We start from the raw sequence: 23,201 nt of genomic DNA on the forward strand, positions 1-23,201 counted from the left end.
TAGTAACAAACTTCATGATGGACCCTATCTGTACAATTATCACTTTGTGCTAGCTTGGCTATCATCTGTCCTGTGTGTCCTGTACTCTGGGTAATGGGAGGGGAATGACCTTGTGCCCACACTTGGTCTGGTGCAAATTCACGCCACTTGGCAGATTCCATATTAGTGACTGTGGAACTGCGGCCTCAGGCACTAAATACCCTCAAATCTGGGGGAGGCTCACATGCAGAAACTGAGTGCAGTAGCTGAATTACAAACAACTTGTGCCAATCACCCTGGGAAATCTCACCTGAGCTGGGAGCAGTATCAAAGTAATTATCTCAGTATTCCATAGATTTATCCCCTACCTAATTATTCAAATTCTTAAGCACCTTAAATTAACATTTCACTTGGACAGTATATCTGGCTGACACTGTAACTATTTTCTTCTGTTCAGTTTCATCAGGGTAATTCTGAAAGACAAGACAGCTTGGTCTGAACAGAAGATTACATTTTTCCTTCCTAGTGGCGATGCCTTGTCGTGCATAACATCGGGAGAATTCAGTACAAAAAGTTATGCTAGGCAGTAATCAAACCGAAGATGCGATCTTACACGGCACGACCGATGAGTTCCTGTTTTTCTCTTTGTTGCAGTCTTTCTGAGCACTGAAGCATTCCACATATTTTGCATTACACTGTGTAACCAGCTGAAAGAGAACAAAGTAGTAAGTCAGTCCCCACAGCCCTCTAAATGAAGAGAGGAGATATCTTTGCCAACTCCTGTGAAGGTGTATCAGTAGAAGAATAAACTACATTGTTAAACTTGTTTAAAATTCTCAAGATACCAATGGAAATCATCCTTTTTGTACAACATGTTTAATGGATAAAAAGATCTCTGCAGAGCTCAGCTTCGCAACATCCTGAAAATGCAGTTCCATCAAAATATATTTTCACAGAACACTACGTTTAGTTATCCTTGAGAATATATTCCAAAATTTGCAGATATGTTCAGTCATAAAGTGCAACACTTTTTAAACTAAGAAATCTTTTCCCCCTGCTGCATTTTTGTGTGTGTGCGCACGCCAGCGCTTGTTTCTTTAATTTAGTAATTAAGCATCTGGAATGCCTTGACTGATGGAGAAGTACGGAGACTTCTACAAGTGAATTCTGAGAAGCGCCTGTTCATTTTCATATAGCCTGGCACCTCATATAATTTAACAGCTTCAGTTCCTTAGGTAGTCATTAACTGGGTGAGTTTAGCTGTGAAAATAGATGTCACGTATAATCTTCTTATGATACATAGTCTCACAGAATATTTTTAAATGCATTCAAATAAAATGCAGTCAGAAAACCTTAGGTTTCAAATAGGAGATCTGAGCAAAACAGTTTACTTCGGCCAGGGTGAAAGCAGATGTGACATAACACGGAAAAGCAGCAAGCATAGTTATTAGCAATGAGAAAGGCATGTTGTGTTTCCTGGTCTTAAAACGTTCTTCATTCTTTATCTACAGTGCTGAAATAGTAGGTGGTGCTAAGAACCTCATTTCATGTTTTTCTCCATATATATGCATCAGAGCCATGGTTCGGAGGGCGGCTTCCAGACAGGCTAACCACAGACTGGGGAACGTCCACGTTCCCTCAGGAACAGGGAGACCAGCAGCACACTCAGAGCAGTGTCCGTGTCCCTCTTCTCACCTCTGATTTCAAGAGTGTTAGCGCTGATTTCCAGCAGTGTAGCTAGGACTGATGGAGCACCGAACTTCTCGTGATGCTGTGCTAATCAAGTGTGCTGGTTTGGTTCCTTATCTATGACAACTGACAGTGAAGACAGGCTGTACAAAACACAGTAGGGAAATTAAGTCCCTCTGGATGGCAGTGATAAGCCGTACCTTGAACTGCTTTTCTAGTCGTGTCTTCCCTCCTATGCCAGGTATGAGGATGCTGTTAACATAACTATGCAGCTGGTTTGCAGATACTTCAGTTTCCTTCCCAAGGATGGCTTCCAACAAGGCATCATGAATAAAAATGTACTGCTCCTAGAATAAAAACCTGCATGTCACGTAGGCGCTTGGAATAAACTAAACAGCTGCTTTAACTGAGGGGTAGAGCACACTAAAGGAAACGGTGTGCAAAACAAGCTACCCATGCAAATACTGCCAAACCCAGAATAAACATGTATAAGTGTAGCACATACAATGCTGAAAAGTCAAAAGCAAAATCTGAAGTTTCTGGTCTAGGAAAAGAGAGACATTCAAGTACAAAAATGCCCAGTGATATATTCAATTTTTACAGGGATGTAACTGAAAAAGCCATTTTCTTTTTGATTATAACATAAAAAGCTTTAAATTCAACCCCACTGCAATCTTTACCTCTGTCTGGACGAGGTAGTTTCGCTGTGTCCTGATATGTTTCAGGAAACCCAGGACATTAACTGTGCTTTTGTCTTTTATCTGTTGCAGCATACTGTCTATCACAATGTAGGTACCAGTTCTGCCAACACCAGCACTATAGAAGACATAAGAGAAACCCATGTAATACACCTGGACCAAAGTAAATGTTCATAACGGCACAACGGAACTAAGCAAATATTCCTGTTCACAGACTTTCATTTCCTTACAAGCCTCAACTGCAAAATTTTCTAAACAAAATATTACGGTTTTCTGGGAATTTTAGCAGGTATGCATTTCACTACCTGACACCTGGCTGTCCTGTCTCCACTGCTGTTGGCTAGAGGAAGCCATAGAGATCCATCCTATGCCAAACCACGGCTATCCTGGATCACCAAGGTCTCTCCAGGCTATGGGGCTGCCCTGGTTGGCTTCAGTCTTGAGGTAAGGCTTGAACTTCACAGTGGAGCTGTAATCCTGCTCTGGAAATGTAAGTGGTACCAGCACTATTGAATGGCATATGAGGGGGCTAATCCTGTGGAGGTGGGACACCTTGAATGGGAGGAGAGCAGTTCACCGGAGAGGGGAACTTTTCAGAGCTTCTCAGTTTCTGCTCAGGAAGGAGCTTTAACTCCCATCATCCTCTCCTCTTCACTATGGTGCTGTACAGCCCCCTCACATGCAGTGATGAAGATCACATCCCTTTATTCATTTAAGGGAAATCCTCTGTTGACTGCAAGGGCTGGTGAATGTGAATGCGGCTCAGTGGCAATCGCAGGCTTGGGTGTCCATCTATTCATGACTGGTTGCCAGCAGACGTAATCCTGCACTGCCTACTGAATGGGACTTGGAACAAGGAACGGCACGACCACATCAGTGCAACGCTCAGCAGCTCAGGATCATGACACGGGGTTTTGCCAATGCAACTGGGAAGCTTTGCACTAGATTTGTCTTAAGATGTAGGCAAAGCAAGCTCAGGTCTACCTGCACTCCATGATGCTGGCACATTCCTCCTGTAGTAATAACTTAGGGCGTTTATCTCAGTTGGCATGTAAGAGTGCACTCTGTGCTCTGGTTATGCTTGCCATGAAGCAGCTCATGCCACCCATCATACCTGCAGTGCACCACCACTGGTCCCATGTCTGGGGTTCTGGCTGCCGAGGATCTCCTCACGAAGGTGAGCACGGGCAGAGCGTACTCCGGGACACCCATGTCAGGCCACTGAGTGTAATGATACTGAATAACCATCCTCTCGTTCTGCCGCCCTTTGGGGTTTCCTTTCTGACCCTGCGTGCAAAATGTGTGCAGGGAGAAGGATTAGGGAAGGGAAGCAAGGAAAGATACTCAATCCTACCGGTTTGCTCAGCTGAAAAAGTGCTGGACTCTAACAGAAGAAATCTTGTGCAGCTCTGCCTCCTGCTAGGTGGAGACAGAGTTCAAGAAAAAATACATGTGGGAACAGGTACTAACAGCAATAACTGTGACAACAAAGCAGCAATGAAGTTGCGAAAAAGAAACAGGTTGCACCTTTCACCAGGTTCCTTGTAATCCTGGCTTTGCTTCCTTATTTCCCATCCACCTACTACTTCAAGTTGCTTATGCAACAGCTGAGTTTTGCTCCTGTGTGCCTTGCATCCTGTACAAGCCAGAAGGCATCTGGATGAGAACACTGAAGGCTTTACTCACCTTTTTCATCTTCGTGTTCCTGACTGTGAAGCGGCGCACAGTGTAGCAGGCATGAATGTTTGTGCTCTTCAGGGTGACGATGATGCTGCCATACTCCTCGCTGTTCTCTGACGGCCAGTACTGATCGCATTTTCTCTGAACAAAGACATGGTCGAGTGGGTTGGCTAAGGGTTTGAGCTGCTTCTTTATATTTGTGTTTAGAGCTTTTTTAAAAAAACAAAATCATGGCTAGCTATGTATCCCTCTGTTATCTTAGTTATATATTGTACATCAATATATATTACCCAAACCATTTAAAAACAAATTTTGCCCAAGTGATTTGGGAAGGTGGTAAGGAACAACTGCTAACAAACTAGAAAAACTCTTACTCTTCCTTTTTCAACAAGGTTTGTGATCATGACAATGATTCCAGTGTTTTGTTCCCAAATCATCCTCCAGAAATCTTCAAAGGTAGACTTTAAAGGTCCCTGCGTAGCAATGTAGGCTTTTGCTTTGTTGTAACCCTTCAAAGAAAACCATAATGCCAAGTGAGATGAAAGCAATATCATCGCAGACATATTAATATTTTAAAGGTAACAAAGAAATGTGCCTTTCTCATTCAGAATAGTGAGGAATTAGTAAGAAAATTATCAGATGAAGTTGGAAAACACAACCACTTCACAAGTGGCAATACCTCCTCCTTGTGGAAGGATTCAGAGTCAGAGAAGAAAAAATGATTCAAACAACTTACATCGACATAATTAGCATTAATGTAGTCACTGTGCTTAGAATCTTTTCCTGGTAAAGGCCTTAGCTTCACCCTGCTGTGATCATCTACAGGATAAAAGACAGAGCAGAGAAGCATTAAGGAAACACAGTGCAGAACTACAGATAAAAATAAAAATCTCATTTCCTAGGTATTGGAGTAGCCCTTATTAACAGACAGAAGAAATTGGCCTTGGATTGGAGTCAAGAGGGAGATGGGAGTTTCTCTTCTTGGTCATCTGTTCACTGTAGCAGGTCCCCAGTCTTCACATCCTTTAAAGTATGTAGTTCGTGCGGGGACAGCTTATCTTTAAAGGACACTGGAGCCTCAGGAGCACGGTCTCTAGGATCATCCATATGACAGAGTGTCCTGCGATCCAGAGACCCAGGACACCTCTGGGGCTGTGTAACCCCACGCAGACACCGGCGCAGCTCCCCAGGCAGTTAAGCTGCCTTTGCTCAGTGTCTGAGCTCATTACCTGCCATTCACTCCTGGGCTCCACCAGCTCCACCAGCTCTGGGAGCTGAGTGACCTCACTTCTTCACCACCCTCATCACACCAACAGAATAGCCTTTAGGTCATGCTACTCTTTTTGTTCCACCCAAATGCTTGATTTTGGCTTAAATCAGGAAAAAAATTGCAGTCCTTCTCCCGCTCCTAGACAGCAGCACTGGGTTGGGTGGCACTTCCAACACATGCAAAGATGAGATATGGGGTCTAACTTTAAGCATGAAGAATCTGTTTCAGTTGCCTTCCTTGAGTGTCAATGGAGAGAGAGGTTCTTCCAGGGGCAGTCTGGAGGACTGGAGTGCCTGCTTAGTTCTCCTCCAATGGTACTTGCCTCCCTGTCCCTAGAGGGACCAGACATCTATTTCTAACATCAGAGCTGGGACAACCACAATGAATCTCCTCGTCCAAGGCCACACAGTAAGTCTTTTACAGGTCTGGGAATTGGTCCTCAGCTGGCATCTTGATTACTTCTGAGAATCTGTTAGAGACATGCATTTTCTTCCTACACCATCAAAACCATGCAAGATTTATTGCAATGTTTATGAGCATTGTGAACTTTTTATCAGTGGCTCTCCATCTTTGATCCTACACCACAGCAACTGCTGCATCTGCCATTTGTTCCACATCAGAGAATGATACAGAAAAAGGTTACCGCATTTCCATCCCAGACCTGTAGTAATTTGCATTGCAGACCAGAGTCCAGATTTGCAGTTCTCAGAGGAATGCAGGCAAAGCCTGCCCTGTGCTCCAAAGATCACTGTTTGTCCAAGTCGTACATGCAGCTGAAGCATTTTGAAATACAGCAGATACACTCTGTAAAGATTTAGCACCTTTGGGATTGTAAGGGAATCCCAGGGATCATCAATAAAACTCTTTGCTCCACCATGCACTTCCCCTAGGCCAGTTTTCAGACATTAGTGGGTAGAAAAGCTCTGATCGTCAGTTATTGCTCCACAAAATTTCACACGAAATTGATACTTCTAAGACTACACTTGGACCATTAAACTGCAAAAAGTTTTAAAACAAAAGCTGGAGTGAAATCCTGGCCGCAGAGAAGTCAAAACATCCACTGCCTTTAGTAGGGAAATGATCTCTCAGTCACACTTTCATACGTTTATTAATTACTGTGTAATAATGTAACTTGAAGCCATTTGCCTCTTACAGTCACACACAGACACACTGTGAGAAGAAAGTGCCTTTTTGGGTTGATTCACTGTGCTTTTGGCCAGTGCTTACTTACAGGCTAGGATGTTGATGTATCTGTTCTTGTGCTTGTTGTCGGGGTGGTTGGAATGCTCTGCAGTGATGTTCATGTCAGCTGTACAGCGCTGCACTTCCTAGGCATAAAAATTATTCAAATGGTAAGTGTGTCAGTCCAAGAACACTGAGTTTTATCTCCTTTTGCAACAACTCCCAGAAACCATATTTAAAATATTGGTATCTTGATTGCTGGATTAAACACAAAGCCTTTCGGTATTGTCCTGTATGACATGGTGTGCTTCAACCGAGCTGCTCCCCGGGTTATGCTCCTCTCCACAGACTTGGTGACAGATGCACTTTGGGTACCCCAAGGGCCAACTGTCCCCTGGCCCAGCAGTCCATCCATCTTCTGGACTGCATGTCCTGTGATGCCCCACTCTGCCCCTCCTTGGGAAGGGAAGACAGAGTCCCTCAAAGGCAAGAGTGCCCTGTGTGGTGTAAGAAACTAAGCAGAAAAAACAGTTCAACAGAAGACTTTTGACCGCTGGACAACTCATCTGCTTATAACCTCTCAAAACAGGGTTTCTGACATTTAAGTTTGGCACTGACCTTTTGTTAGTTCTCTGTAGAGAGATGCCTTTTATAAAATAGAAATAAAACAGATCTCTGAAGATAACAGTGAGTGCTTTAAATACCACTGCTTGGACACTGATTAACAGCCTAGAATATTGTGAAGAAGATAAAAGGCTGTATCCATGTATATATATATACATTTACAAAGCAGAAAGAGGTCAGGCTTGCCAAGGTGTTCATGAAGCTGGAGATGCAGATTTCTGTCTAGTGGAGGCTGTGGGTTAGATATCTCATTCCCATTGATTTTTTTAAAGTTCTTAACCTACCTCTTACTCACACTGACCACTAACAGAATACAGGGCTATTGGAAGGGGGCAGTGGAGGGTCTTTTCTCTGACCCTAGAGAAAAGCAACTGTTCCCTTTGGCCAGGCTGTCCTAGAGAGTTACACACTTCAGAGACTGTCTTGCAAACCGAGTCACTAAAACTCATGCATCACACCACCTCCAAGATATTTTTTCTATCTGCTTAACCACAATCTTCCTGAAAAAGCTAAACTCCTTTTTATCACTAACATAAAGATTCTTCATTTAAAAACACATTTTAGAAAAACGTTTCGATGTTTGGCATTTACAAAGCTGTGGAAGAAACTATATTTATTAAAAACTTTTGTGAGTCTCAGAAACCACACCAAACAAAACCAGTTTTCCCCAAGGATATATGGGGAAGTGCCAAATTACTTTGTACTTTAGGCTTTAAAAATAACAGTATAGAACCTGCCTAAGAGGCAAAGTCATTAGGAGCTCACAGCTGCGACAAAGATCACGAGCTAAGTGACAAAGAAAAATTATCAAGAGAAACACTATACAAACAGCAGATGTAACAGAGTTCAGCATTATGCAGACATTTCACAAAGGACTTGCATAGCAATTTTGATATCTTCCCCAGCATTTACATTTTAAAAGTGCAAAGTATACTAAAACCTTGAACATTTTATAGCTTTTATATCCGCATGACACTCCCAAATAACAATTGCTTGCCTCTCTCCTTCCCCACTTCCCCACAGGGAGAAGCACAACACATTCAAGGAGATGAGCTGAGCAAAGAAAAGAAGAATCAAGCAAAACTCTCAGCTGGCCCTAACAGAATTTTCATAGTTCCATTTCTATCACAGAAATATAAAACCACATTAAAGTGCCACATTAAAGTGTGCGCTTCCCCTAATTCTGCCTGTCAGCTCTGGTAAGCAAGGGACTTCTGATTACACAATGGGCAGGATCAGTTCAGCCTGTCATAACTGGAAAAGCAGCATTACTTACATGTTAGGTTGATTTAATCTAATTTCGTTTTACCTTTTTTTGCATTTAGAAATCATATAACATCAATGATGTACCATTGTAGGTCACTCCTAAAAAATAACCCCCTACTTCTTAAAAGCCTCACATATCTCTGCATCACTAAAAAATTCTTTTTAGAAGTGATTAGCATTGAAATATTTATGCCAAATGGTGTAGAATTTAATACAGATGAATCCAATAAGGTTCTGTGGAGAATACTCTAAAAAGTTATAGAATTTAATAGGGAATTACCTCCCTGCTAAGGAATTTTCTCTGACAGTTTAAATACTACATAGTAAATGTATCGCTTTCTATTAAATTCTATAGGATTTTTTCATAAGGGAATTGTTGGTGAGGTTAATCATTTTAATTAACCTTTTTATGTTGATGCTGACTGTTTTCTCAACTGTACATGTTCCCAGCTGGCCAATATAAAGTTAATAGAAGAGGAAGATTAAGCTAAGACAGTGAAAAACACAGCAATGGAAAAGAAGGTCTGATGCTGTGAGACCTGATCATCTGAAAATGGCTTTTCTTAACACATAACATTCTAAATGATTTTTAATATTCTGGGAAGCTGCTATAATGGTGGATTCCTACGTCTACGCACTGCAAAAGCATAGCAAAAGGAGCCTGTCCCGGAAAAGGTCCCTGTTAGCAATGCACCTCAACTCTTTTTGTCCTTTTAGAAATCAATGTAGAAATAAAAGACCATTTTGAGTTCAGTTTGCCCTTTTCTCCTCAATCCAGGACAGAAACAATGCTCAGGGATGCTGAGGCTGAGAAGGGAGCTCAGGACATCTCCAGCTCCGTGGTGGCCACAGACAATGTCTGGCTGTGCTGCATGGACAGATGGGGTTGAGAGCAGAGGGCGGTTATCCATGCTCTCTTACCCTCCCAGGTTAATCTCTCCAAATTATAACAGCAAATCACTAAACCACAAGCGCACTCCACCCACAAGTAAGGCTTAAGCTAACATTCCTTTGTTATTAAAATCAAGGTGGCTGTCTTTCATCAATGTGCAAAATGCTGCAAGAAGACAAGACCAGTTGCAGCCTGTTACCTGTGCCTCTGTTCAGAGCATTATTTACCCCTTGGCAGAAGAGGACAGCCCGGTGTTAATAAATATCACCCTGGAGAAAGTTCCAAAACGTCACCATCCTAATTATGCCATTTTACCACATTTATGTATATGACATATTTACTTGCCCAGCATTTTCTGTTGCTTATGCAATGAACACCCTGGGATTTCTAAATCTTACTGGCTACCAAGTCCTTCATTTACATTTAAAACATCACCGTGATCATATTATTATTGTAACTGAAGTTTACATGTGGGCCACCAGGCCAGGTCTGACCCCAGGCTTTTCAGTGCAGCCTAAACAAACTCCTCTCCAATTAGCACAAAACTGCTACCGGTACCTTGCACTAGGACAGATAATGTCCATAGCACCACATCTGTAATTAAGCCAGAAACTTTTCAGCTCTAGAGTCTTTTATTTGGCTTTTCTTAATCCTGCTTAGTCTCTCTCACTGATTTCAAGGGCGGCAGGCTAGTGCACTGCTGCTCTTCGTGTTTAACTTTGCAGAACACATAACCGTCCAAAGATGAATGGATACAGGCTCTTATTCTGTCCTTTCAACTTATCACTGACAACCCAAGAAACCAAAGTACATGGTTTCAATTGACCGTTAGTTACTGTAAAAAGTGTTCTAGTCTATGCTATTATGGCTAATTTACCTTTTAATTATATTGTCCATGCTAATGCTAATTGGAATTTGATACACCCAGGTTTAACGACCCATTTTCGTTGCCTTTATGAAACAAGTTACAGATTAGTTTCTTCTAAACTTCAAAGAATTTCCATTTAAGTGTAAAATCAAACTGCTCCAGTGTCTTGCTGGCAATATAAGCTTCTGAGCAAGAATTTTTGCTACAGTGACTGAGCGGGAACTCGGTCTCTTGATTTGGCCTTATGCGGTGCGGCTGTTGTTTCCCATTACTTCAGTCTGATGTCCTAGCAGGGGCTGAACTGTGAAAGCCTATGAATAGCAATGAGGAAGAATCATGAACAAAGGAAATACCTTGATCTGAAAGACTAAAAATTAGAGAAGACCCATAGCTCTGTTTTGGTGTTATTGTGGTATTTTTCAGCATGAAAGCAGCTAGTTCATCCACCCTTAAAATCATTTTTGACCTGTTATTTTAATCCCGAATTAGAGAATTCTACGGTAGTATTCTTGCTGTTTGTTTTATCACGGCAAACATGAAGACAGCATACCAACAGAGACAGCAGATAGCATTTGAAGATATCCCACAGGAGCACTGTAGATTTTTGCAATAATTTAGCACTAGTATAAACTCTCCGACAGCACCCAAGAGAGGTGAGCTGGGGACAGACTAGAAAGGAAGGGAAAAATAAACAAACCAAAAGGACTCAACACAGCCGTAACAGTGGAGGAATCATTAATAGATAGCTAAACATTCATGTAAATGAACGAGAGAGGAGAGGACGGTGGAGGACTGTTTGCTTGCAGGGAGGTGTCAGAGTCGAACCTAAACCTTGCGAGGTGTCACGGCCTCAAGCCTGACAGTGTTCAAGAAGCATTTGGACAACACTCTCAGACACAGGGTGTGAATGTTGGGGTTGTGCTGTGCAGGGACAGGAGCTGGACTCAATGATCCTTGTGAGTCCCTTCCAACTCAGGACATTCTATGATTGCCCATGTGGGGTTACAGCTCCTCCAAATGGGGCTTCCAGGCAGGAACTTTGGGTATGGCTATGGTACTAGGGTTAGGAACAGGAAGCCCAGATATCTGAACTTCTTTTATTGCTTCCCTTCAACTTTACCTCTTAATTCAAAATGTCAATTTATTAGGCCAGGTCAAGTGATGAGATAAGAACTGAGAACTCCAGGAAGACCCTTGGTGCAGCAATCCCTCCTCCAGCGTCACAGCGCTGCTTCCTTTGGGCTCAGCACAGCAACACACAGGCCGAGAACGCTTCGCATTACGGCACTTTGGGGTTATAAAACATTTCCCAGCGCAGTAATGTTTGCTAGCAGCATGCTTTTGAAACGGCATCTTTCTACTGCCAAATTTCTCGGTGTAGATGCAGTTATAATCATGTGTCTGGTGTAAGATGTGTCTACTCTGTAAGTGATGCCAGTATAACTACAGTGTGTTTTTAGTGTCTCAAGAAATGTGCAAAGGGCAGCATTATCTGTCTTCAATGCAGCCCTTCGCTAGAGAATAACATTCTGAGGTCACCGGTTAAAAAGAGCAAGTGACCCCTGCCCCAAGGAGCAGCAACCATGAGAATAACGCTAGCAAATCCCTGCTGCATCGCTGAAGATATAGATTTATGTTATTTTCTTTTATTTCAGGACATTTAGAAGAAAGTGCCACTGGAGTATAAAGATATTTTCAATTTATGTGATGAGGGAGCTAGACAGCCTGCCTCCAAGTTCAGCAAGCCTGTTCAGACTCCAAATTGGCAATGAATCATTAGGCTCACACGGCCGCAGGCAGGAGAGGTCTGCGGAGATTGCACTGACCCCCTCCAATCGCCCCCGCAGCACTGACCAACCCACTCCAGAACGAGGGAGGAAGGAAATAAAATGGTCTGATCTCAGAAATTCAAATACCGCATTCTATTATAAAAAATCACAGTTGGCTTTGGGGATGGAGGGTGATTTCTTGACTTAGTGTTTCTTTCTTAGAGCAAAAGGGCATGATTACTCAAAAAACTTACTGTGTTATTCCAGTAACCAGGAGGGAGGGAAAAGCTTTACCGTGGGAGGTGGCACTTTGCGCTCTCTTTGATACGAGAATTTGGAGGGCACATGCCTTATATAGTCAGGCTATCAGGGGAATGGAAGATGACAAATGTGACATCAGTTTTTAAAATGAGGCTCAGAAGGGATTTCAAGCACTAGAGCCCACTAAATCTAACTTCTCTGTGGGGCAAACTGCTAGATGCTGTAATAGATAGTAGTGGAGAGGTCCCTGAAGAAGTCTGTAGATAAGAACAGTCTGGAAGAGAATAGCATATTTGGATTTCCAAAATGTTTGTGAAAAGGCCTCTCAGAAAACATTATAGATTGATCGGTCCTAGAGCAAAAGGAAAACTTGCCATGTATACCAACAGGTTAAAGGTGGAACTCTCCGCCCAGGAATTGTCAGTGTTCAGATTTTACCACTGAGACCTTACAGAGACCTGATCTATTCATAAATGGACTGCAGAGGAGACAAAATGTGTTTATGATACAAAATTATTCAGGATAATTAGAACAAAAGCTGTTTGTGAAGGGAAGCAGAACAATCTTGCAATACTGAGTGGCTGAATGATAAAATGGCAAATGAAATTCAATGTTGATAAATGCAAAGTGATGTACTTGGGAAAAACAACCCTAACTATACATAGATACTGACAGGTTCCCAATTTGCTATTGCCATTCAGTGACGAGACCTTGGGGTCACAGCTGATAGTTTTTGTGGAGGTGTCAGCTGAGTGCTCAGTAGTTGTTAAAACACAAATAGTATGTTAGGAAGGAGGAAAGTAATAGAAAACCAAACAGAAAACATCGCTGTGCTCCTGCAGAACTCTGCAGTCAACCCACTCATTAAATACTGTGCACAGTTTTGGCCTTTCTATCTCAAAAAGGGTATGGTAAAGGAAGGAAAAAAGGTACAGAGAAAACAAGTCACCGTAAGTCTAGAATGGCTCCCTCAAAGAAACAAATTAAGTAGTTTAGACTCCTCAGATTTGAAAACAGATGATTAATGGGCAATTTGAGGGAGGCAGACAGGATCAAGTGAGGCAGTGAAGTGAACAGGGATGTACTTTCTAATGCAAACACTAGGAGGCACAAAGAGAAGTTAGCAGGCATGAGTTAAAGGTGAAAGAAGTTGATTCTTGGGGAACAAATTGTAGAATACATTGCCATGGGATGCTCTGGACACCAGGAGTCTAAAAGGTTCAAGAGGCAATCAGAAATTTGCGGAAGATCTATCAAAGACTATTAAACATAATGATGCCAGGGAAATCTCTGCTAGACAAGGAATAGATAGAATCTCTGGCTCAGGAAGCCTCTCAATCTCTGTTCAGCCTTGCCACCAAACTCTGCCCTGGTGATACCCTATAAAAATGTTGTATTTCCCCCTGTATTCCACAGCAAGAGCAAGCCAAGAAACCTCCTTGAACTTTCTACAGTATTAGGTTGAACAAATTCCAAGATGGAATACAAAGAGTTACATCAGAGACCAGCACTGGCGATGCAAGATCGTGGACTTCATTTTAAAAAGCTATTTGTTGTTCAATATTACATTGGGTCTTATATTTCTAGTTTATATCAAAAATAGAAAATTCATAGGACTCAAAGGAAATCTTAATAATTCTGTATATGCAAGAAAGCCCAGCTATCACCAGACAATAAAGCTGGCTACTTGCACTATAAATACCCAGAGGGAATAAGGACTCATTCTGCATGTGCTTTCCAAGGAAAGATTTGTGTGTTCAAAGTCCTTTTTTTCCTCCTCACATAAAACTCTTCCTAAGCACATTCGCAAAATATTTAGCTTTAACTACAGCTTATTTTAAGAGGAGGAGGGAGTATTCACACAATTTACTTTCAAAGGAATCTTCTTCATGTAAAAACCAACTCAATACAATCCCACAACGTGCTGCCAAAAACACAACACCACCAAAAACTAGCAATCAATGAATGGAGAACATTTACCTTATACATCAGGCAAAGTATGTGTGTGCCTAGCTTAGTCTTTCCTTTCACAGGCTCCACCATAAAACCTCCTACAACAGAAATTTCTGAAGAGATTTTTGATCCTTTTCTCCTTTAAAAAAACCCCACCTGCTGGCTATCTTTGAGAAGATTTATTTATTCTGTAGTACCGATCACTTCTTCTCAGCATCCCCTTGGCATCCTCTTCTCTGTTTCTCTTAGATGTAAAACTCAGATTTTTTTTTTGTAAAAAGCCCATACGACTGCAGAACCTAATACCTCTTTTCAGAAGCTCCCCAGGCCAGAAGGCATGATGTGGCTGTGGTACTTTCCACCCAAGACTAGCAGCCCTGTAACACTGGATTTTCTGTTTCAGCTGGAATCCTGCTGTTTCTCCATAAAACATTAACTAAGTTTCACAGTAGCTGGCAGATGCAATTCCAGCACACACTCCATGGCTGGATCTGACCACATGTGAGAAGTTACACCACTTGCTGCTTCCAATAGCTACTGTACAAATGTAACCTCGGGCTCCTCTACCCCTCAGCCATTCTCAGAAACAGCATTCTGATCTCTGAGTCAGTTTAGGCACTTGAGAAACATTTTACCTATGGGTTTTGTGAAAAACCCTGGGTTTAACCCTTCTGTCCCACCACTCTGAACCACAAGGAAGAAAATCAGGCCCACAAGGCATCAGCAGTGCAGGACACAAGCAATGAAAGGGAGCTGGATGGTTCATGCCAGACAGTGATTGCCTTGTTCCTATTCCTTCTCCTTACTCTAGGAGGAGATTTTATTTACTCTTTAGGAAGTTGAGACCTCAGCTATAGAGAAATACTTCTGGAGCAGCTATACTGACTTCAAAGAAGACACTCCAACTGTTAAGCCAGCGCAGAGAACAGAATTTGGCATGTGTGGTGCAGTTGGAGGAGTTTAACTTCCCTTCAGAGGGGACCCCGCGCTCCCCAGAACAGGACTAATTGGCCCAAGCCATCTCTCCGATGGCTGCCACAGCCTGGCACTCACAGCAGGGAGCTCCAGGAGCAAAGGAAAAAACAGGGCTATTAGAGCAGTGTTTTTCTTTGCTAAAACACAGGCGGGAGGTGTCCAACATTTGTTAATAGCAGTGATTTTGCGACAGCTGAAGCAAAGCCTGCTTAAAGCCAGACCAAGTTTACAGATGTGTTGCTGATTATTTTGAATAATTAAATGGTGTAAAACCCAGCTGTGATGAATAGCACCAGGGTCGCAATTCATAAATAATTGAGAAGAGTGAGTCGCATTTGATCATCCTGATCAAATTCTACTCTCTGGAGAATAAATGTTTGTCCTGAATACCATCAACATTGTTAAATGCCTCAATATCCCTGCTCAGCCATCCAGCCAGCAGTCAATTGAACTAAATCACTTTAACACCTTACACACTTGCCTTCCTCATGAATACAAAATGTTTCTAACTTACACAACGGTTTTTGGGCACCAGACAAAGCAGCCACTCTTTATAGACAGTAACCAAACAGCAACAATAAATGTTTTAAATGATCTCATTAAAAACAAGTCCTGCACACAGTCTTGTCTTTACTGCAGTAAGTGAAGAAGCTGTAGATATTAGGCCACCTATTTTGTTTCATTGGTGTGTTTGTAAGCAGAGCTGGCTCTCTGATTCAGATGCATCGCACAAACACACCTTTTGCTGGTGGGGACACAGCAGCACAGCTCCATGCAATCTCCTGGGCCTCCTCCTGCTTCTCAGTACTTCCAAAAATTCAGCAGTGACTGAGATTAGACTGAATGAAATAAATGCCTAAATACTAGCCAGAGAATACTGACTCGAGCATATTAGGACCTGACTCTGCAGCCCATCCTCATATTGTGTGAAGTTTACCGTGCTTGCACAATATGGGTTTGGCAACCCAGAGGCGGAAAACTATTTCCATTTAATTGGAATTACCTCCAATTTATGGCAGATTTATGGGTCAGAATCTGTTTTAAACAGCTGACAAGATGCAAACTTTAAAATAGTCACATTAGGTAAATCCTACCAACTAAATCTTGAAGCCTTTCTCCTTGGTTTTACTCAAACAAAATAACTGATGACTGCAACAGCGATCTTTCTTGGCTGAACACAGGATGAACAAGAACTCCAGGAACTGACTCGAAGTCTGGGTTTTCATAAAGGACCAAATTCTACTACCCTTACTCATAGTGAGCACTATTTTACTCATTTTGGGCAACTGAAGGGGTATGTGACTGAGAAGAGCAAATTCTGGGCCAAGAAGAGTAAAATAAACTGTAGATTATAAGAAAAGCCTGGAGTTAAAAACAACTGCTTGTATCTTCATGTCACTCCTGAGGGACTCCTGGCAGCTTTTCCTTTTTATTAAAAACCTAGGAGGATCCCCTCTTAAAGACACCAAATCTGTGGTGGTTAAGAAAACAACGGTAAATTCCCAGTCCCACATCGCTCATACCTGGTGGCAAATTGGTATTTCCCTATTAATTCTGATACATTTGAGCATTGCATTTACTTGACACGAGAGCATCACACAGATGTCGCATGGTCCCTAAGTATTAGTACACAATTAACTTTAGGAAAACAACATTTTATTGGTGGATCATTAAATCGTACCTCAAAGTCTTCCGAGAACCCATGCTGGTTATTAGAATACAGCTCACTGACGTGTTTAACGAACTGCTTGACTGGAATTGCTTCCATATCATCTGTAGAAAGAAAGAGATATTCAGGGTTGCTAATTGTTTCATACGTCAAATTTCAGCTACAAACTCAGGAGAGAAAGTTTTCCCCCAGTATCACTTAGACCTGAGCTCCCAGGGGCACAGCTAGTTCAGTACACGATAATAAGAGATCCTGATGAATCTGGCCAATTTTGAGGTAAACTCTCCATATTATGTTTCTAATTCTAAGCACTGCAGTTAGGAATACTGAGAATCTATTCCCCGCAATGTTAATTTACAAAGTCCAACTGAAGTTCAAGGATCACTTAGCTCTTATTCTCAGTCTGAAGATGGCTGTGGATGGGACAAAGAAGCCTCCTTCCCTTCCACGTTGTATAAAAAGAACAGAAGAGACCCAAAATATGAAAGTACAATTGACAATTGCCCCCAGGAAGCTTTTACCAGACAGAGCAGAGACACGGGCTTTTCTCCTGAAACTTATTAACTTTTTCCTTTTTACAGAATGATGTAGAATCCAAATGGACTTATCATGAAAGCAGCTCTGAGTAAAAGAACAGGCAACACACCACCCACACTAATTTGAGTTCTCTCTCATGCCAGACACTATTCATAACATTGAATATGTATTCCCCTGGACCATTTGTTCTTGCTCAGCACAGTGCAAATTCTACCCAATAATACCAATAAGTCACCCACAGACGTTTTCTTAAAGAAGTCAAAGACCTGAATTGAATTAAAGACAAACAAGACTGTTTCGAGCACCCGGGACTCCGGACAGATTCTAATAAAGCTGAGGTGTAGGATCGCTGTCTTCTTTCTCTTTCTCAAAAAAGGCCTAGATGTTGTTTAACCACCACTGCAGTTGGTAGAAACACCGTGCTTGCCAAGATTCATTAGTTAATATTTTCGGTCTGGCATTTAGAAAATGTAAATTGCTATACAACTGTGATTACTTTCAGCATGTGAAATAATCTATTGCCTGATGGCTACTACTGTCTGACTGCATGACTTTGTGGCAATACTCTGGTATTTATATATCCCATTTAATATTCTTCTGAAGAGCACATCCAGTTTATGTTTACTCCCAGTAATTCAATGGTGTATATTTGCTCCCATTTAGCAGCCATATGGTTTGGTGCTACAGCTGCATTATAATCTGAATTCTTTTCCTTTTAAACATCTACATTATGATAGAAAAAATCCAAATATTTCTACAGATACTTAGCAAAATTTAACGATAAATAAATAGATGTGACATTTACTGTATTCAGAGTGAAAGATCTTTGGCAGCTAAAACCTCTAAGTTGTCACATATGCTTTTCTTTGCAAAGGGTATGAAGATCTGTATGTGTAAATGAGGTTCTACTTTGGCAACAATTTTATAGATCCCTGACAATCTGATTTCTTTCTGGCTGGTGGCAGTTAATATTGGCCATGTAAATTACTTCTTTATTCTTATCAGGTAAGGCTCTAAGGTGGCTTTGTGGCATAGATTGACATTTTCAGATCTCAATCAGCTATCTTCTGTTTTATTTACAAGAGCCAATTGTTAAAGATATGTTTGCAATCTGATCACCTCCCAGTATAGTAATGCTACTTTAATTAGCCACATGCTCATTTACTGAAGAGTACAGAATTCAAAACATTTGACAAGTGTATGCTCATCTTAGCAAACACCTGCAGCGTGCAGAAATGCTGGCACTTTTCAATATTTAAGCGATAACATTTATTCTATGTAATATTGAGAACATCACCATCTCATAACAACATTTGTATTAATATTTTTGCAGCCAAGATACTTGAATGGAACGATCCACAGGAACAGCAGTCAATAACGAGAGCCTGTAAAACAATCTTTCCTCTCCTGAAGAGGAACCCATACATCCTAGATTTCCTTGAAAACAACTTGTGCTATGATAGCAATTTCCCATACACTCACAAGAAAAGTACTACAGTTATCATTTGTTTTTTTCCTTGAGTAGTCTAGCTCAACTAAGACCAACCAGGATCAAGGATTCACTGCAGCAGACCAGAGTGTCCAATTTAATTTTGCAGAAGGCAGAATTTAATTTTAATTGTGATCTGTGAGCCAAAAAATACATTAGAGATAACGTGTTCTCTGGTCCATTGAATTCCCACCAATTTCAAGGATGGGTCTGCACCAGAGATTCATGGCAAAATATGGTTAGTTTTTATCATCACTGCCTGGTGGCAGCAGGTGTCCACCTTTACAGCCACTAGCAATTCATTCCTCTGTTGTTCGCTACCCTTTATTGTTTCTCCTTCCTTTTTTCTCTTCTGCATTTTCACTTCCGATTCCCCCCAGAAGCCTTAACCCTGTGCTGTTTCTTCCCCTATTTGAGAACACGGGCAACAATTAAACACTAAATAAATAAAATGGGAAACACTGTTGACATATGAGTTGACTGAATGAGAGGGAGCTTATGATGTTGAAGCTGCCCATAATTTCAGGAAAATCATGTTGGAGCAAATGTAGTTGTTTCGTATTAGGAATAGAGAAACGTTAATTTGGGCGTGTATTTTCCTGTTCATGACCTCCAACCCCAAACCCCCACCCAGGAACACGAATTACTCCAGGTGGGGTATATGCACCCTTAGCCACGGGCAGTTTGTCAGACCTCTGGTAAAAGATGTACTAATCTACTCCGCGCTCTTCAATTATCATCTGCTTCAACGTTCTCTGAAGATGGCTGGGACCTTCTCTAAGAAAGCCAACAGATGTAGGTAGATGCACAGAATATGCATTTCCTTGCACTATTGTAAGTCCAAAGGCTTTGGTTAAGCCTTCTTTCCATCTTAAGACCAATAGACTTCAATGACTATAATTCTTCTAGACGACTGCAGAGATTAATGGAATCCTATAATGGCTAATTAGGAGCTCTCATAGTTCTTCTGCACATATTCCCTTTTGTACTATATACTTTTTCCCATCCAAAAGCTAGAGTGACATTTGATATTGTCACTATGATGCTTACATTTTGCAAGACCTACAGATTATTCAAAAAGAAGAGGAAAATGCTTTAATAACATACCTTCACCTCTAACACCACAGATATAATTACAGTTCTGTCTAGTTTGCATTTAGCCATCTGTTTTATCTGTGTCAGTAAAGTGATTCTGGATTTATGTCACTACAAAATATGAGTTGAATCTGGGTAACACACTAACCCTTTTTTAGTGACTAACATACTAACCCTTTGTGTTATTCAGGAAAAAAAAGTAATGTTAGATGGATGGGGCAAAGACCTCCAGAACTTTAAAATAATTGTGTATATATACTTATTAATAATGTAACGCATAATAATATTCTTTATAATCAGATGCTACAGAAGCTGACAGGTGTGGAGTATTTTTAATCACTATGCTAGATATTTAAAACTTTGGTAGAGTTCCCATCTTCACTTGCTGGTCCAAGACAAGCACCTGAGAGGACCATCAAGAACACAAAACCAAAGGGGACCACAATGGAGCTCATTTCCTACCACAAGGGGAGAATGCCAAGAAGAGAGTCCTGTTTCTTTAAAAAAATTATTGTAGAGGGAAACTTTCACTTGCACCTAATTTTTTAAGAAATGGCAATTGACAATACACAATACTTAATACATTCCTTCAGAAGACAGCCATCTTCAGAAGAAACCCAAAGTGTACAGAAGCAATAAAGTTGGAACAGGGTTACCTTTAAAGTTTGGATAATTAGTAATCCTACCAGGAAGGATTTTCCCCTGTCTCCCATTTAATAGGCTGCCTCTGTCATGTTAAAACTATAGGGGCCAATTTGAAAAGAAAAATGAGATATCGTGTCAGAGATGGCATTTCCACATAATAAGATCTCAGATTCATTTTGATTAATTTATAGCTCCAGAGTTCACTGGATAGTTCAGTGGCACTGGATTGGAATAGATGGTTTTGGGTCAGGAATTCATCCAGAAGGTCAAAACCAAAATCCTTTCTCATATTACCTTTGTCTAATTTGAAGTTCCGGTGTTTCTGAAGACCAGACGCTTAACACACATGAAGACAGCTTCCTAAGAAAATTCTCCCATCTTTTCATTCTGTTTGTACATGCTTTCTGTTTTTCAGCTATTACCTAACCCAGTCTACTAAACCCAATATACTCTATGTTTCTTATGCCTCACTTTTAACGTGAAAGCTTCTTCCATTTGTTCGTTAGCCACTGCGCTTCAGCCTCTCATTTGCAAAGCCACCTGGATTCACGTGCCGTAGCTGTCACGTGCCTTGGCCCATCTGCTCCACCAGCAGCATCTGACTGTGCTGCCCAGCAGCCCTGCACCATCCCTGGCATCTCAGCAGCACCTCCATCAATTCTCCGCATGCTCTTCACAGCTGGTTTCAGCCAGAGGACATGGGGATTCTCCCACTCCCTCCCCCCCGCCTGCGGGGCTGAGCAATGAACGGAATCAGCCTCCTCATCTGGCTGGCGAATGTGAGAAAGGATTAATTGATTTGTGGGGAGGGGGAAGAAGGATTTGTTGTCAGTGGGGTAGATGAGTTGATCCTACTCGTTGCCATGAGGAATTTTTACTAAGTGACAAGGAAACTGCCCTTTCTGAAGGCAGCACAAAGCTAACCTGGTGTATAACAATCATGAAACCAATGACATTGTTGGTGACATTAATCCTGGAGAATCCACTCACAATAGGGTATCCTCACAGTTCTCATCTTCTGCAAAAAGGTTTTCCCGACTAGACAGAAATATCTGCCAGTAGGCTCATAGTAGGACTGGATTTGACCTCTTAACTCACTGAAAAACAACCTGTTTGACAAACGATGTCCCATACCCATAGCAAACCAGCACCTTTCTGTTCCCAGCAGCACTCAACCCTGGGATGTCAATTCATCTTCCACCTTCTTATTCTCCACTGCTGGAGACAACATTGAATGCAATTCCAGGCTGGTGGTTTTTTAATACTTATTACATTGTTAACCACATTCAGCAGAGTTCATAATTTCTAGTTTTTATAAAGAAGGAAGGAAAAAATTCTGCAAGCGGCTGGAATATCTAGTGTCAGTATTTAGGATGCATGTAGCCATTGCATAAGCTACAATACATATCAGAGAGAGGGTTGCAGAGCTATAGCAAAAGCTTGTCTTCACATAGAGCACAGTAACCAGGTGACAATGTGGAGAGCAATTCCAACAGATTCATTTCCATGGCGAGCAGCGTGGCACTCATAGCCCAGATTTAAATAGGATCTATGTAGCTGTACTGCGCAATGTGAATGTGCACACAACAAACACACAGTACTAAATGGGAATGTAAAGGCCAAATACATCTGTATGTGGTCTGTTGCTAGAAAAGTGGCTAATCATACTGAATATTGCAGGGATTAATAGCATATCCTTGGGTAAAAATGCTGCCCCAGTAGAGGTTATCAAAACACTCCTATCAACTCCACTAAGCTCAGGTGCTCATCTCTACAGAGCAGCTTAGACTAAAAGCTTGGATCCTACAGACTGAACATATACTCTGAAGTGCACACACTTACAGGGGCCAGAAACCTCACATGCAGCTCAGATTTTGGCACTGACTAAAGCTGAAATGTTTGAGCAGGCAACTTCACAGTCAGATCTTGCCGTAACTCATGCAAACGCTGGACTCCATGAGTAATTCCACACATAAAAATGGGTGTTGCCCAGCTTTCCTCAAACCATTTTAGATTTAATGCATTGGAATGATACATGTTTATATAGTTAGAGCCTCTAACTTGGCAGTATATGGCTTTTCTTGCTCAATTATTTAAAATAAGAATGCAACTGAAGCCATCATGTTTCATTTGGAATGATTATTCTGACTAATCACATTGCTTACTGTGTAAAAATGACCAGAAATATTAAGAACAGTTTTATTTGTACAATATGAGTATCAATTAATTTATAATAAAACAAAGTAATTAAAACCCCCTTAGTATTGAGAAGATGTCTGCTTTCTGTGGAGATCATATCTGCATAAATACTAAAAAAGCAATGCAGTAGGTTTCATTCTGGGAGATCAAGCTACGTGCTGAAGCCCTTCGAGGCTGGCAACCTCCTGAAGTCACTGACCTCAGTAATTAATTAAAATTATCTATTAAAATATATGAAGATAAATAATAAATTACTAAGAGTCGATTACTGGGGACACAACTCCCCATTTTTTGTCATTGTGTTTATCAAGTATTGTTTTTAATAAAAATGCCTTTCCAAGTGAAAAAGCACAGAAAACACTATGAATACATTTGAAAGTCCTAGATACATGAGCATGTTGAAAGAAAAACACAGAAGTCATTCCAGCAAGATAATTGCTATCTATTTGTTATAATCAAGT

General features: G+C 41.2%; 1 protein-coding gene across 1 annotated transcript in view; it reads right to left on the minus strand.

Annotated features, from left to right (window-relative positions):
* Positions 1 to 23,201, minus strand: part of PTPRG (protein tyrosine phosphatase receptor type G) — a 405,613-nt gene that overhangs the window by 9,920 nt on the left and 372,492 nt on the right. Inside the window, exons 15-23 of the mRNA XM_065845638.2 lie at positions 16,788 to 16,879; positions 6,548 to 6,644; positions 4,783 to 4,865; positions 4,421 to 4,555; positions 4,053 to 4,187; positions 3,481 to 3,653; positions 2,349 to 2,484; positions 1,869 to 2,015; positions 593 to 686 (exon numbers count right to left, since the gene is read on the minus strand). Coding sequence (XP_065701710.1) covers positions 593 to 686; positions 1,869 to 2,015; positions 2,349 to 2,484; positions 3,481 to 3,653; positions 4,053 to 4,187; positions 4,421 to 4,555; positions 4,783 to 4,865; positions 6,548 to 6,644; positions 16,788 to 16,879 — 1,092 coding nt within the window. The remainder of the gene's footprint in view (positions 1 to 592; positions 687 to 1,868; positions 2,016 to 2,348; positions 2,485 to 3,480; positions 3,654 to 4,052; positions 4,188 to 4,420; positions 4,556 to 4,782; positions 4,866 to 6,547; positions 6,645 to 16,787; positions 16,880 to 23,201) is intronic.

The sequence above is a fragment of the Patagioenas fasciata genome, chromosome 10 (assembly GCF_037038585.1).
Source record: "Patagioenas fasciata isolate bPatFas1 chromosome 10, bPatFas1.hap1, whole genome shotgun sequence".
Taxonomy (NCBI): Eukaryota; Metazoa; Chordata; class Aves; order Columbiformes; family Columbidae; genus Patagioenas; species Patagioenas fasciata.